This window comes from Nyctereutes procyonoides, unplaced genomic scaffold, assembly GCF_905146905.1.
Source record: "Nyctereutes procyonoides isolate TBG_1078 unplaced genomic scaffold, NYPRO_anot_genome, whole genome shotgun sequence".
Classification (NCBI taxonomy): domain Eukaryota; kingdom Metazoa; phylum Chordata; class Mammalia; order Carnivora; family Canidae; genus Nyctereutes; species Nyctereutes procyonoides.
This window is the reverse complement of record NW_026575126.1, coordinates 43520573-43536550: the sequence shown is the minus strand read 5'-3', so window position 1 is coordinate 43536550 and position 15978 is coordinate 43520573. Positions and strand designations below refer to the sequence as shown.

Here is a 15978-nt window from a genome sequence, read left to right as displayed (position 1 = left end):
CCACATCGGGTTCCCGGTGCATGGAGCCTGCTTCTCCCTCTGCCTGTGTCTCTGCCTCTCTCTCTCTCTGTGACTATCATAAGTAAATAAAAATTAAAAAAAAATTAAAAAAATTAAAAAAAAAAGAATTTCAGTTATAAAATCCATCAAGCCCTCAAAACTGAGATTTTTAAGCATCTCATTGATTTTTTTCTTCATTTAAAAAGAGGGAATTTGCCTTTTGTTGAACACTGAAATCCAGTAGATACCAGGATTCAAGGGACCTGCCCTAAGGAGTGTTGTTCTGCATGCAGGGATGGTTTTGTTGGTTAGAGTTGCGGGGGGGAAGTGGAGGGCCCGGTGTCCCAGGTTCTCCCAGCACGGGTGCAGATGAAGCGCTTAGAGACCTCATTTAAACCATGAGTCACAACCTTTGTTGACCGACCAGTTCTGATTGTCCATATTCACTCTATGAGGAGGGAGGACTGGCTGGGAGATAATTTAACATTTGATTGATACGGGTGTCTCCTTTTTCATGCTTGGTTCAAAATTCAGAGTTCAAATTGAACCTTATGAAGCATACAACATATTATTAATATGGCCATCAAAGCAACAGGGATATCTCTCTCAATTTGAAATCTGATCAATAGCAATTCATTAAGAATTTACCAAGCAGCCACCCTGAATCAGATAAGGTAGGTGAAAACACTCACTCTACCCAGGCAAACTTTCATTATCTGTGGCCTCTTGTAGGAATATTGTTTGTGGACCACTTGCTTACAAGGCAGGGTTTGTTAAGTCACGGGTTGAAATCAATGTCTACCTCTTGAACCTGCGACTTTGCAGTGTGTGATCTGTGATGTCCGAAGCTAATTTCACACACAGGAACAAGAGAGCATCTCCACGGAAGAGCCGAGGCTGTGCTAAGCAGCATATCCGCAAATGGCATCTATTACCATTTAAAACCAATGTTCCTCCCCACCCCAGCCAGTTACCCCTCCAGACACATGCTCCCTTTTCAAGCTTTTGAAGATGGTAAATGTCTCTTGTATCCCAGGAACATTTCCCACCTCCTCCCAGCAACGCAATGATCCATCTTCTACTGTTAAGGATTGGCGAAGTGTTAGGGATGTCACTACCTCTCATAGGGAGAAACAGATCTTTGAGGTTAGGGGTTGAGGAAGGAGAACAAGAGAGCCCTTGTCCAAGGGGTTTTATAAAAATAGAATCAGTTGGCACTTTAAAACATGAGCATGCACACTTCTTGGGACTCCCTGGGTAAGACGTTAAGCCATGAAAAATATTGAGACCGATTCTATCAATGAAACAGGCCCGACTTTTTCGAACAGACAGGGTTGGGGACATGTGCCTAGCAATATGTCCTCTCTTTAATTCCTTCTCACCGAAGACTCAAAGTAGGGAGTGAAGCATTTAGCAAACTAGCCTTCATTCACTGCTCCGTTGATAAAACGTGATTGGAAGTAGATGAAGTTCTATTTGCAAGGCTCCATCTAATGTAGGCTTTTGAAGGTCATGTCATATTTGACTACATGTTAATGAGCTAAACAGTCCTCCCTTGTTGGCTAGAAGCAACATCTTGGTAAGATTTCCTAGTCATGGTTTTGGTCAAAGTTTAGGCGTAAAAGCAAACAAAACAAAAAACAACCCCCCCAAACAAACAAACAAAAAAACCCAAATCTGTTAGCACTCACCTAATCTTGACATTTAATCAAGCAATTTCATGCTAATGAAAGTCTAAACGTAACTGTTCCAAACCACATCAAAGTAAAAAGACAGGTGTTATTTTGATGGACACATCATGCGACTGTGCAATTTCCATTTGCCAATGCCCTGATTCCAAAAGCAGAAGACTTTGTCTCTCTAAATCCTGCTACTTGTAATAAGTTTTAAAAGAAAGGAGCTAGAGGATCTTTGATTCATAGAAGAAAGATCCCCTTCTCATGAGACAGAGACAATTCCATTCCCCAAGCCCTCTAGCTTTCTGTACTCAGTCTTTTATAACCATTCAGTAAAGATCCCAAATAATTCACATATACATCTGTGTGAACCCAGACAAAATATGTCAGCATACAAGTCACACATCTGTGTCCTTAATCTCCCCTGTTCAGCATTTTAACATAAGAACACTGCTTATACCATAAGATTGTATTGTGGCTTCATTCAACATAGTCTTACTTTTCTAGATCATGTTTTATTAAAACTGGAAATAAAATATCCAAGTTAGCAAAATGCCTAGTATCTTTTTAGACAGCAGAGCCTAAGGCTTCAGCTATACTCCAAAGATATATGGACTTTGTTTTTGTATTTTTTTTTAAACTCAAGTTTCTAGAGTGACCAACTGCAGCATGTGAAGGAAAAAAAAAGAGAGAGAGAGAGAGAGAGAGAGAGAATACTGAGCTTTGGATGGATGCATCAAGAAGTAGCAATGTTTGTTACCTGCAGAGGTGTTACAAGAAATTTCATCTGCTGCAACGAAGACGAACTGATTTCTGGAAGAGAAGATAAAATTCACAATACTGCTCGCTCAGGGGGAAATGTGCTCTCTGCCAACTGGGTGGATGTATTCAGATGCGGGGAGGGAGGGGTGCTTCGTTTGAATGGATGTTGCAAGGAAATGTGTTGATATATCTTGGACTTTGAGAGTTTAGAGAGATCATGAAACAGGCATGCGGGGGACCTCGCCAATGGAATCATGGTGATGTCAGAACGGGGGCCATGTACACACTGTTGCACCATCATATTAATACTGAGTGTTACCAGAAAGTCATGCCAGGGTACGTTTCTAAGGCTAGGGCAACTCAAACTGTCCTTGGATTTCTGCACTCAACGGAGATTACATTTAAAGAAAATATGGACGGTCTGTTAGGAAAAAGGGGATACTGCCTATGAAAACCATAAAATTCCAGACTTTATTATTGTAGTATAATACCAAAAAAAACTTTTTAAAGGAAATAAAAAAATGCTGCCATTTCAGAAGAGAATGTTATATGGTATCATATTTATGGATAATAATTTCCTCATCAAATTAGGCTGGCTACATAAAGAAGGTAAGAACAGTCATCTATTGGAATAAATCCTTTCTTACCAAATTATTTTTAATGATGCAGTATTTAAAAGAAAATTAAAATGGAAAACGCTATTTTTACTTTGACTTAGTAAATCCGGAATGATGATAAAACTCTCTTAGGATGTCTCCAACCATGGCATTTGCACAATGAAATGTGTTCTAAGTCAGACATACTGTTTATTTCTCTAAAAATAAGAACGTCTGGGTGAGGCAGATTATAAAAATGCCCCCAATGAGATCAGCGAGGCTCTTAAATGCCTCAGAAGTGGCACATTGGAGTCTCTGGTTCTCATTCGTTAGATTTTACTGTGCGTCTGAATCATTAAGAAGCAAGATAAATGCATTTTGGGGGTCTTAGTTTGACTGGTCTCGTTCAAATGTCTTAATGCTTCCAAAAGTATCTAGTGATTGAACATTTCTTAAAACACCTTAAGAGAGTTTTACTGTTGCAAGAGGTATATCCCTGGAATATAAATAGAGCTACCATTGGAAAATTCACTAGAATTTAGCATCCAGTTGAAAATCCTAGCTCTCTCCACACCAATGAAATCTAAGCAAGTTACACATGCTCTGAGAATAGTCTTCCATATGTTTTTCTTCCACATAATGAAAGTCACAGCCAAGTTCACTTATCACCTCTCTTAAAAGACTAAAAGTTAGTGTCACTGGTTTTTTGCTATCTTTTTGCTTGGGCGCAGACTTTTTGAGCCCCACCAATACCTGGCTTCCAATTTCTGAGGTTTGAGGAGCAGTATAATTAATATCCCTGAAAATGAAGATATTTGGGTTGAATATTTGTTTTGACTTGCTCACCTTTGACTTACTCCAGGGGCAGTAAGATATGGACACCCCGATTACATGCATGAGATTCATGGGTAGGCCAAACAAACACTTGGAAGGACTTCTGTTTCTAGAATGCTCACAAGAAGGACTACCATAACTGAGAGTGGCGACCTGAGCCTTATCCAGAGAGGCAGGCTCTTTGTTATAGCCATTCTCCTATTTATGGGGTGGCCCTCATTAGTTAAGTGGTTCTATCCAATGCAGACCCTATAATCCTAGAAGATTCTGCTACCTTGCCTCCCACTTCTGTATTTTCCCTAAGGAACTGTCCTACTTGCTAAACATTAGGAAAACCATGAGAGGCAACCAACAGATATAAAATGATGTTTGATAAACAGGGAAAACGAGTAAGAATGCAACCTACAAGTATGTTTATAAAGACATTAGAACTTTTTCTTTAATTGTGCCAGAATGTTTGGAAATATGATAGTCATCCTTCACAGCACTCTTCCTTAGGACATGATACTCTAACTCTGGAAAAATAATGTTATCATTTCTCCATTCCCTTCTTTTTTGTCTCTTTCGGGTAACCTATATATTTTGAATTTTTTTAGAGTGCTTTATGATTCCTGAGCAAATTTCTGAACAAAGGGATGACTCAAGAGTTGGCTCAGAAGACGGCTGACCATCAAACCAAATCTATCTAAAGTTATCACCAATAGTGATATTTTAAGGAATATGCCATGGACCCTGTAGCAGTGCCAATATTAAAAAGAACATTTGCAAAAAATAGTTCTGTACTGGATATATCAGTTCTGGATTGTTTTTTTTTTTTTTCCTTTTAATTCCACGCAAACAGTCCTACAACATCCAGGAAGATTTCCCTAACATTTCAGAAAACTGCCTTTCTATGGAGCTCATTAATTCCATGCAGTCAACTTGCGTGATCAGTCTCCCACTATGCTACCCTTTCACCAACTACTTATAAGTACAATTAATAGGAAATCCCTGCAAATAATAGCCTGGGGAGGGATGCCAGGCCAGCGTGGCCCTGTGAGGACAGTAGAAGAATCTGGGTAGAATTATAAGGGACAGGATTCATGGCAATGTCTCTGTCCACTATGTTATACCATTTTTTATATACGATTCTGTTTCTCCCCACTTGACCTTTCAGAAAAACGATCTGTTAGCCCATAAATGGATCATCCATGACTCTCTCTGTGGAATTGTTTACCCCAAATGACCAGAGAGAAGTATGATCAAAGAGATTAATGATGTAGCTGGGAAGTGATCTATCCCCAAGCAAGGTCAGAACAACCTGAATGACCAGAGCAGTGCAGGTGCACTCTGGACAGTGGGCTTACTTCTCAGAGGAGAGAGGAGACTCGCACGGAGCCTGACCCCTTATGCTAACCCTAGTCTGCTCTGCATGCTCAACACAGACCAAAGACTTTAAACTTCAAAAGCAGTTATACTTGACTTTCAGCAAACTGGTTGTAGATGATAAAGTCTGACTAAGTAGTTCTCAGCCTTGGCTGCACATGGTAAAAACACCTGATGCCCTTCTAAAATTCCCAGTGACCACGCTACAGCTAAGATCAGTTAAATGGGAATCTCTGTGAGTGGGTCTTGGGCACTAGTAGTTTCTAAAGAGCTGCAGGTGAGTCTCATACAACCCAAGGTTGTATGAGGGCCACTGGTATAGCTGAATGGTTCTTACCTGGCTGCTTTGTAGCCCTACAAGGAGAGGTTAAAGTAATGTTAATGCTCTTCTCTCCCATGGTCCTAGCCTAATTGGTGTGGGGGCAGGCTGTAGAATGAGGTAGTTTAGGAGATGCTTGGCTGTCTATCAGCCACAGTGGAGAAGCACTGGGTAAGCTATAAATGCCGAGTGGAGAGGGAGTTGAATTAATGAATCTCTTGCAGCTTTTGTTTCTTTTTGCAACTTCCATTTTGCCACCCACCATGCTAGCCTCCAGGCAACCCAGTTGTGTGGCTGCTGAGGATGTAACCACAGACACACCATACATGGCCCTGGAATGGTTCCTTTTAGTTTCTGGAGACCTGAGAGAATGGACATTAAATCTCATTTTTGAAAGCAAAGCTGGTCTACAGTGGCCACGTGTCACTTTCTCTGTATCTGCTTCCTCCCCTGGACAAACTCAAGAGCATCTTTGCTGGATCTTTCCACTTTCCTCCAGAGTCTACATCTTATTCTCTTTTTCTGGTTTATTTTTTTCACCTGGATTTTTTTCCCCCTTTTTTTGAAAACTCCCTCTACTGCAGAATTTCTCAAACTTCCCTGAAGACAAGAATTGGCTAGAGTGCTTGTTAAAAATATAGATGTCTGGGTTTCAGCCCTGACTGCCTGAATCTGAACTTCCAGGCGAGAGGTGTGATCATCTTTACATTTGGCAAAAACCCAGGCCTGGTTGTGGACCAGCTCTGGGTGTCCCATTCATACTGTCCTAGCTAAGTAGCTGCTGCTCCTGAACCTGAGAATCATGGTTCTAGGTAATTCTTACGATGGGGACATTTGGGAACATTCTTAGAAATCTCCTACAAGTTCATTCCCATTTTCATTTCGGAGCCCCAGCTTTTCCCAGGAGGACTGTTTGACAGAGGCTTTGTGGGAAGGGAGAGGATTACTAATTTAAGAGAAATAATTAAATGGTTGTTTACTGAGCACAAGGGAGGAGGCTACGTTCGTCCAGTCTTTGCAATGTTGATGCCAAAGAGCCACTGGCCTAACGCCAATGGAGTATTTGCCCATGACATGTGGCTGCCAAGTCTGTATCTATGTATTAACTGATTTAATTTTCCTGACAACCCCTCTTCCTATCCCAGTCTTTACAGAAGAGGAAGCAGAGGCATAGAAGGTCATGGAACATGTGCAACCTGTAAGTGCTGGTGGTGAAATCTGAACAAGGTTGACTTAAGACCCCCAACTCTTATTCACGCGCTAAGATTGTGCTCAGTGGCGCCCGCATGGGGGTTCTGAGTCAGCAGTGGAGTGCCAAGTCTCTACGGAAGGACTTCCTGATACTTCCTGAACCTTCTGTTCTTCCCAGAGAAAATAATACAGTATCTGGATTCCCCTTTGAGTAGGATGTTAATTGAGGCTTGAGAGAGATAATTATATTCTGCTTTAACAACTTGGGATGTGGAATGGCATGGGCCATGGTCTTTCTCTCTTTTCATCCTATTACCAGACTTCATTATGTTTTACGATGGTTTTCATAGACCAACCATCTAGACTCTGAATCTGACTCAGCTGGTGGTACATTTAAATTAGTCCTGTGACCTGCCATATCATCCTTATATCTCAGTTTTCTTCTTAGGCTAAATCTCATCTCTCTGCAATTTTCTTTTTTCTAAAAATTACCCACGGCTGAATTCTAAGAGACAAATTAAAATAGTAGCCAGCCAGGGTTGCTGGAGGGAATGTGAGAAGCTGGATATCAAGACAGAGTAAAACTTGTGGTGGGCAGGGGAGGAGGGAGGACACACGGGAAATGTTCTCCCATCAAAGAACACTAGTTTTAAGTTTTACTGCTAAATATTCTTGTTGCTTCTCATTTTTTGGCCTCTTAATTCTGTTATGTCATTATTGCTACACAAAACTTGGGATGGATATCACTCACAGTAAGTCTGTTCTTGTATCCAATGCTATGAATGTTGGATCTAGCGCACACACATACGCGCGCGCACACATGCGCACGCACACACACACACACACGCTGGTGTGATTAAAATCCCCCAAGGCTATCTACTAAAATAATCCCTAGAGCTTTAGAAGTTGTTTTTCTGGTCTGGCAGATGGAAGTCAAGATGCCCCAAGACAGTAGTGGCACAAAGTCAAATTAATTCTATCTGTAGGTTCTGGGGCACCTGTTGGTTATAAGGCAGTTTCTCAACCCCAACTGCCTATTACAAATCACACACACACACACACACACACACACACACACACACACACACACAAGTAAAATACTAATGACCAGGTCCATTTCCAACCTTTTAAGTCAGAATCTTTAAGAGTGGTTCCCAGGCCCAGGTATTCACAAAAAGCCACTCCAGTGATCCTGATGGGTCAGCCAGTACTAAGAACTCATATTTCGACTGAATATTTCTTTGAACTTATGTGCCCTACCTCTGCAGAAAAGAGAGCTGTGTTCTCTGGTTTTTCAATTAAACTGCACTAGTGTTGACTGCTACAGTTTTTAATTATTAATACTTTAATTTTTGTATTATATAATTATATATATTGCTTAATATATTACTTATATTTATTAATTTTTTATAACTGTACTTACCAAAGATGCTTCCTTTTAGATGTGTGGGACTAAGGTAGAAATGCACACTAAAATCAGGGATTTTTGCTGTTCATCTTAAGAAGTTGCTGGAAGGGTCATATGGCATCTAGCCATGAATGTTTTCTGAATAGTTAAACATAACATGCAGAAATAAGGTGCTTCTATTAAAATTGTTCTTGCTGACTTTACTAAATAGTTGGTTTTGTTGATTCAATCCTCAGATGGTTAGTGAGGGTTCGCTACCTGCCAGGCACCCAGTAAGCCAAAGGGATAGGAGGTCGTGCTCCTGGCTGTTAAATCACCGTGGAACATCTGTATTAAGCTTGGCTGTCTGGAAGCTCATATCCTAATTTATATTTCAGTTTTACTGACTAGAAAGGGGGACTTATTTGCTTGTGATCAGGATTTTGCCTCTCTCCCCCCACTCAGTTCTAAAACCCGAGAACTATAAAAAGCCCATTCCAATTTATATTTTCCCGTGCCTTGTTATTTCTATTTTAGTATTGAACTGCCTATGCTTCCAAGAATGAAATGGGGTGTAAACAAACAAACCAGCAAGCAAATAAACAGATTGACTATAGAGTCCTCTGAAAGGGTCTTTCCTGATCCTTTTTATGTTATATCCTTTAACATACATTTAAGATCATTTCATTTAGCCTCAGTTGCTATTGCTAACACTGTGTATGCTAAAAATAATAATAATAAACTTTAACAGGGGAAGGAGAAAAGTGCTCTGAATCTATCCCTGATTTGAATATTTTCATCTAAAACTTCTGGGCTTCAGAAATTCAAATCTAAGTGCATCTCCCCTCCCTGGAGACCTTAGGAGCAGTCCATGTCTGTAATTTTAGTTTTTCCAAACTTGAACAATCTCCATGGCTCCCATTAATTTTTTTTTTTCTCAGCTAAAAAGAGAACTAATGGTGAATCTGGAAGCCCTGCCCTGTCACTTTCCTGGGCCTCAGTCTCTTCATTTGGAAACTGGGAACAATAATAGCAGTGTCCCTTAGATTTTTTTTTCTTTTTGTATTTTGAGGAGACCATGAATGTGAAAGGATTTTATTTGGGAGAAAATTGCCATTTTGACTGTGTGTACTCATGAAAGATAGTCATCTTCTCTCCCCAGAGAGAGCAGCATTTGTGTTTTTATGTTTTGGGCTTCCAAGGTTTTAGGCCAAGAGGGGCATAGTCAAGACCTTTTGAGGTTACAGGTCGTATCAAAGGTAAACGGGGTCTCCTAGAAGACAAAAATCCCACCTCAGCTTTCATTGGGCAGGGCAAAGAGCAGGCACAGAGGAACCCCTAATGAGAATTAGTTTCAGACACAGGGTTAGAAGTGGGTCTGGCCAGTTCTGGGAACAACTACATGTGTTTTCTTGGGGAAGCAGCTCTCATATAGGGCAGAGGAATCTGGGCCTGTCCAGGGTGTCCAGGCTGAGGCTCTGGAGGCCAGAGAAGCCACACTGAGAAGGTCTGTGCCCACCTATGAGTTACATATAAAATGAAGTTACTGTGATGGTGGAAAGGCCCAGAGCCCTACAAATCCTCAGGGACTACCCCAGGCATTGGACATCTCAATAGTGGCAATAGGAAAAGAGCAACACAAGCAGATTTGGTTTGACTTTTTGAAAAAGTAATTCTCTGTAGAGCAACTGGTCGTACAGAAATTTACAGCAGTGGAAGTGTAGGGGCTGGGTTTATGTGGGGAGAATGGTCATTTTTCCTATGATGTATCCCTAGTAGCCTGAGCTCCTCCATAGACAGGAAAGAACATAATGAACAGGAAAACAGGCTGTTTGATCTCATGATTTTCCCAGTTGCTTCCTCCTTCAGATTTTTTTTTTTTGCCCAAACTATTTTTCTCCCAGTTTTACTGAGGTATGGCCAACAAATAAAAATTGAATACAACTGGGTTGCACAATGTGCTTTTTTAGAGGTGTATGAAGTGATGACAATATACATATACACTGTGAAATGATCACCACAATCAAGCTAATTAACACATCCATCACTTCATACAGTTACCTTTCTTTGTGGGTGGTGAGAACACTTAAATTGTATTTTATTAGCACATTTCAAGTATCCCTATTTTTATATTTCTAGAATGGAAGTCAAGATTTAAAAACAAAACAAAACACTCTGTCTATGGTCAAAAACTTATTCTAAGCCAGAAAACCTACTTCCACAGGAGCAAAACAAAATATGCCCATAGTTTAGTGATGTTAATAATAATAATGGTAATAATATTATCCTGAGTGTCAGGAGCTTTCTGTTCATGACCACCTTAGTTTCAATAACAACCCAATAAGGCAGGCATCACTCATGAGCCCCACTTTAAAGACGAGGCAGTTGGGGATCAAATAGGCTCAGTTAGCTTGCCTGTATTATCTCTATAGTAAGTAATTTTAGCCTAAATCTAAATCTCTGATCATATTCTACAGATGAACAACAAAGATTTGGTAATGCATGCATCAAAGTAGGTATACAAGACTTTGCCTCAAATTCTGACCAGACCAATTACAGGTTGTGGGCACCTGAGCAAGGTGCAGGTCCCCAGACTGTTTGTGTTATGGGGGTCCTGGAGATTGCCTATTGTAAACATGACTCACACTTGTAAGTGGGTTTAATCTTATTTGCTTCTCTTGCCTGTTTACAGTGTTTTCAAATAATACCATATGCTCTAAAATATCTGTTAACAAACAGCTGAGTTATTGAGAACCCTGTGGATTGTTGCCACCTCCTTTAGTTTATAAAGTAATGTTCACCTTCATCTCCTTCTGGCTGGAATTGGTATTATGGTATTCATTTAGCAGATGCAAAGAGCGAGGCTCAGGAAAGGTAAGACAAATCCGATGGGAGTTTTCCAAGGTTACATTTTACGTTAGTGTGAGTCCATCACGCAATGGGTGAGAAAATATTAACATGTAATCAGTCTCATTACCCATAAATCTTTGGGGGTAAAGAAAATGATCGATGGTAGCCCTAGATTAGCTGAGGGGGAGAGTTCCCACAGGATGGATGGCAAGGGACCCTCAACCACGGACGGTTCTTACTCTCTCACTGAGAAAGGGAAAGTAGGGAGATGACTAGAAACCAACAACTTACTAAGACAGATTGTCCTATATCCTGCAAGGTTTGTGGACTGTCAAAATTATTTACTGCGGATCGGGGTAGGATTGAATCTTGCCATCTATGGTGGTGCTTCTCAGATGTCATACACACCCACCCTGGCGGTCTTGAGGTGTAGATTCTGATACAACAAGGCTGGGGTGGGCTTGCAATTCTGCATTTCTCACAAGCTTCTGGGGAGGCCGACTCGGTTGGTCTGGGAACCATGCTTTGCAGAGCAAAGCAAGGCTCTCAGGACCCTTACAATGACCCACCCCAATCTTGAGATTTCAGAACAGACTAAGGCAATCACTCATGACCTGTCATTCATTTTGAGATAGAGAAGTTGAAGGAAAGAATACAAAAAATAGCAGAGAAACAATCCATCATTCTGGGGAAGCTGTTCAGATGACATTGTCCGGGACACACATTTAACATGCCCCCATCCCCACCACCTGAGCTCATAGTCCACTAACTAGAAGTAGCCTGTCATCTTCTAACTATGCAGACATGGTGAGGAAATAAGCCCCTCATCTTTTAATGCAGTCTCAAGTCTCAAATTACAAAAGTGGACCATGAACAGAGTTGGGGATTGAGGGCATGGTGGATGCATCCAACAATCATGGTTTTCTTTTTAAAGGGATTCCATGCCTGTAAATGCAGTGGGAAGTGCTAATCCAGGTTATCAGATGTTTGGTGTATTTCTATAATCTCAGAACCAAAGCATTTCAATTAAAGTGATTAGGATAATTAAGGGAAAGGGGTGTTTAGCTTTGATTATGTCTCATCTCCCCGACACTCTACTGATCTATTTGAACATTCAATACATCCTAATGAGACAAGAATAAGCCCAGGTATAATGACAAAACTGATGAGTTAGTTACTCCTTATGGAGATTCCCTCAAGCTTTTGCCTCCAAACTACCTTCTCTCTGATTCCTTATAGTGGCCCCTACTCCCAATGTTTTCCTGTGTTAATTAAATATGAAACACACTATGGTTTTGAGGAGAATTTGATTCCAGAGGAATCAATCACTGTGATTCATGCCAGGGAGAAAAATCACGAGAAGTCATTTATTTCTTCCAATGACTGTTCATATGCACATACTGCACACAGGTATGGGAATAACGTAGACGCCACATTTAAATAGAAATCAGTTCTACTGGGAAAGAATTTAAGCTTCTCTTCATAGATACAGGGTCAGAATTTCTTTTGATAACTTTAAAGGAAATACTAGAAATTTTTAATGAAAAGTTACCTCTTACCCCAAAAGATGGTCTATAGTGAATTATGCAGTGACAAAAAAAAAAAAAATAAAAGGCAAAGAAGGGGACTTTGTTCACTGTTTGTCACATTCACACACTATTATATTGTGTGTCATTCCCTTCTCTTTGAGATGCTGCCTTCCATGATGGAACCTCGTTATCTCCAGTGGAAATGGCTCCTCCAGAGGCCTCTGTGTGTGCCTTCTCATAGGAGGCTTCTGACCTGCCTCTAGAAAGTATCAGGCTTTCTCACCTGCCTGGAAACCCTTCACAGCTGAAGGGCCCTGATGGTGCTACTTAAAGGATAGGTTTTATTTGCTTCTTTGTGGCCTATCAAGTCAATGATCTGCAACCCGAGAAGTGTGTAATTAGGCCATGACATGACCAAAGGAGTTGTTACATCTTGTCTTGTCACTGGCAAAAGTGTCTACCCACATGGCTGTGACAGCTATGGTCTACTGGGTTTGGAATTTCCTTTAATGTCTCCCCAACTCCTTGTTGGTCCAGTCTGTTGACTATTACAGTCTTGGTTCCTTTTTTTAACGGCTTCAATTACATACATGTTCATCCAATAGTGCATAACAGTTGTTAAGAAGCCATTATAGATTATGGACCAGAGGCAATTAGTTCTCGAAACAAAAATTTGAGCACTTTTAATGTGTATGTGTGTGTGCATATCTGTAAATTAAAAATAAGAGAAACTCTGGAAAATCTATTAGTAACAGCCATGTTTCTTTTCAGCACTGACAGCTTTGTGTCCATAAACAGGAGTCTGGAAAATCATATTGATGCTACTATCAAGAGCTATACATCCTCTCCTTCATGATTACAGAGCCCTCTCAATTGTTACCAAATATAATCATTATCGATCTGCACAGCAGGTTGGCAGAAAATATAAATATCTTTAGTTATTGTAATTTTTTTTTGGTGAATGCCTAATGGGAACTATTTGATCCATAGGCAAAATAGACAAATTATTGGTGGATTTGAGAGCAGGAAATTCAACGTTTTCCTCACTAAGTCATGTCTTAGTTATGACTATTAGAGGCTGCAAACATATCTTGTCCAGACTTTATTAACAATAACATAAGGAGACAGAGACAGTGCAGGACCTGGACTAATGGATATTAGATACATATTCCAATCATCGGACTTCCCAAGACATTTGGAGAATCTACCTGGGATGAGCACACATGTTCTGCTCATTCTGGGAAAGTCCAGTTGAAGTCTGTTGTCCTGGACTCATTATTAATAACATTGCATCCTTTCCCTGTCTCAAGTGTTGCATTCTGGATAATCATTTCTAGGGTCACCCTCAGTATATTAATCTCATCAAGTTGTTTGTTCCAATGTTCTACATAGTACCTGACTCAGAGGCACTACTGAAAATAAGTGACTTCAAAATAGAAATCTACGTGGTGAAAAGGAAAAAAAAAAAAAAAAAGGTGGCAGGGATAATACTCCAGGACTGCTTAATTTAAGGAAAGCTGACATATCAAAATCTAACCACCAAAGAACTGATAAACTGAAGGGCTTACCTCCCCCCTACCCCCAAGTAGGTTTGTCTGTAACAAAACAAAAACAAAGCAAAACAAAACAAATTATTCCTGGAATTCATAGGATTAAAAATAATTAATTTGCATATAGTCCTACCTATTAAGTTTTAAAAGGCTTGTCTACCCCATACTCGAGTAGATTTGGTCCTTCCTAAACTCTTTGACTCCAGAATCTGCTAAGGAAATAACAGATTCAAACCTCTGAATTTCAGGGATTCAGGTGGAATTAATATAACCTAGATATTTTTGGTTTCTTCAAAGCTCATTCTTGCCATCCAGATTTAAAGCTCTTATGAGAATACATGAAAATAGAAAACATGAACACTTTATGTAGTGCCCTTTACATGCCGAATCTTTCACAGCCATTGTCTCAATACTTCCCAAACACCCTGGAAGGTGGAATCAATACACCCATAACAGATGAAGTGATGGAATGCAAAGAAATTATTTCTCAAGATTGGTCCAATAAGATGCAATAGAGCCTCGTGATTAAGGGCACAGACTTCAGCTTTCAGGCTGAGCTAAAAAACTTGCTCAATTCTCCTGAGCACCTTCCCAATCAGTAAAATGGAAGGGCAACATCACCGTATAGTGCTGGTGTGACAGGTCCATGGCACTGTGTTTGTAAAGTGCTCAGCACAGTGCATATCACCATTGTTAGTATTGTGATTATCGTAATTGTGTTGTCATTGTCCTTACAGAGATGATGATTTGAGTCAAAGATTGCTCACCTACTACATCAAACTTCAAGAAGTCTTAGTAAATCATGCAAATAATAAAGTCCTCCATTTCCATCTAATGAACATGCTAACAGGGGCATTGTCGTATATACTGCCAAGTTTTACTGAAGAAATTTATTTTTGTCTGGTGTGTGTGCTTTGTAATGGGAAACTCTTTCTAGTTACCCTAAAGCTGCCTGGAATAATTAGCTTCACTCTCTCTTCCTGAGGGGACTCTGACCTGCCAATAACAAAACAAAACAAAACAACTCCAAATGTATCAGTTAAGAAAGTGAACTTTAAACCAAAAAGAACAATATAAATAAAATAAGAATATACTATATATATATATATTTTTTTTTCCAGCCTGGCATTCTGACTAACAAAGCTGGACATGCTTTTCTAGACACTGGGGTATAGGATGTAAATAAAGGCATTAATGACTCATTTCTGCTACATTTCTATTACAAGTTGACAGAGCGTCTTTTCTTACATTGCAGAACCCAGGAGAATTCATCAGGGCATGTGAAATTAGCAGAAAGGATAAAGAGCTAAAGTCAAGAACAACTTGAAAAAGGCAGTGTCAACAAAGGTACCAAAAAGGAACTGCTGTTTGCTGCTGTGTTTTGACTCAACAGGTGAGAATCGGAATCTAAAACGGTTTCCTTCTGACTCTGGATCTTTGTCTCAGCTGAGAGATGCTGGGGCATGGATACACTTCTGTCCCCTCTGAGCCTCCATGGGCTGAGCCCTCAGTTCCTTACTCATCCGAAAACCACCCTCGGCATCACCCAGGCTTAAAATCAGCTCATTCTATTTTTCTACAGTGGATTTCTCAGAGAAAAAAAAGTTGAAAACACAAATGAAATGTAAGAGGAAGGCTACTCTAAATTTGCAGCATTTGTTTTGCCAAATAAGAGCACTAAAAAGAAAACTGAATGAAAAATGGAAAAAAAAAAACAGGGGTGCCTGGGTGGCTCAGCTGGTTAAGTGTCCAACTCTTGATCTCAGCTCAGGTCTTGATCTCAGATTGAGTTCAAGCCCCACGTTTGGCTCCATGCTGAGCTTGGAGCCTTTTCTTTTCTTTTCTTTTTTCTTTTCTTTTTTAAGTCTTTTTAATGACCATTCTCTGTCATTATTGTTTCATAAAAGAAAAGCTCTTTG

The 15978-nt window shown here is 40.1% G+C and overlaps 1 protein-coding gene across 15 annotated transcripts in view; it reads right to left on the bottom strand.

The window, feature by feature from the left end:
- Positions 1-15978, bottom strand: part of RBFOX1 (RNA binding fox-1 homolog 1) — a 1051909-nt gene that overhangs the window by 15651 nt on the left and 1020280 nt on the right. For 7 of the 15 annotated variants that reach the window (XM_055340886.1, XM_055340895.1, XM_055340884.1 and 4 more), the window contains one exon: positions 2437-2489. The exons of the other annotated variants lie outside the window; for them this stretch is intronic. In XM_055340886.1, coding sequence (XP_055196861.1) covers positions 2437-2489 — 53 coding nt within the window. The remainder of the gene's footprint in view (positions 1-2436; positions 2490-15978) is intronic. 15 annotated transcript variants of the gene reach the window in all.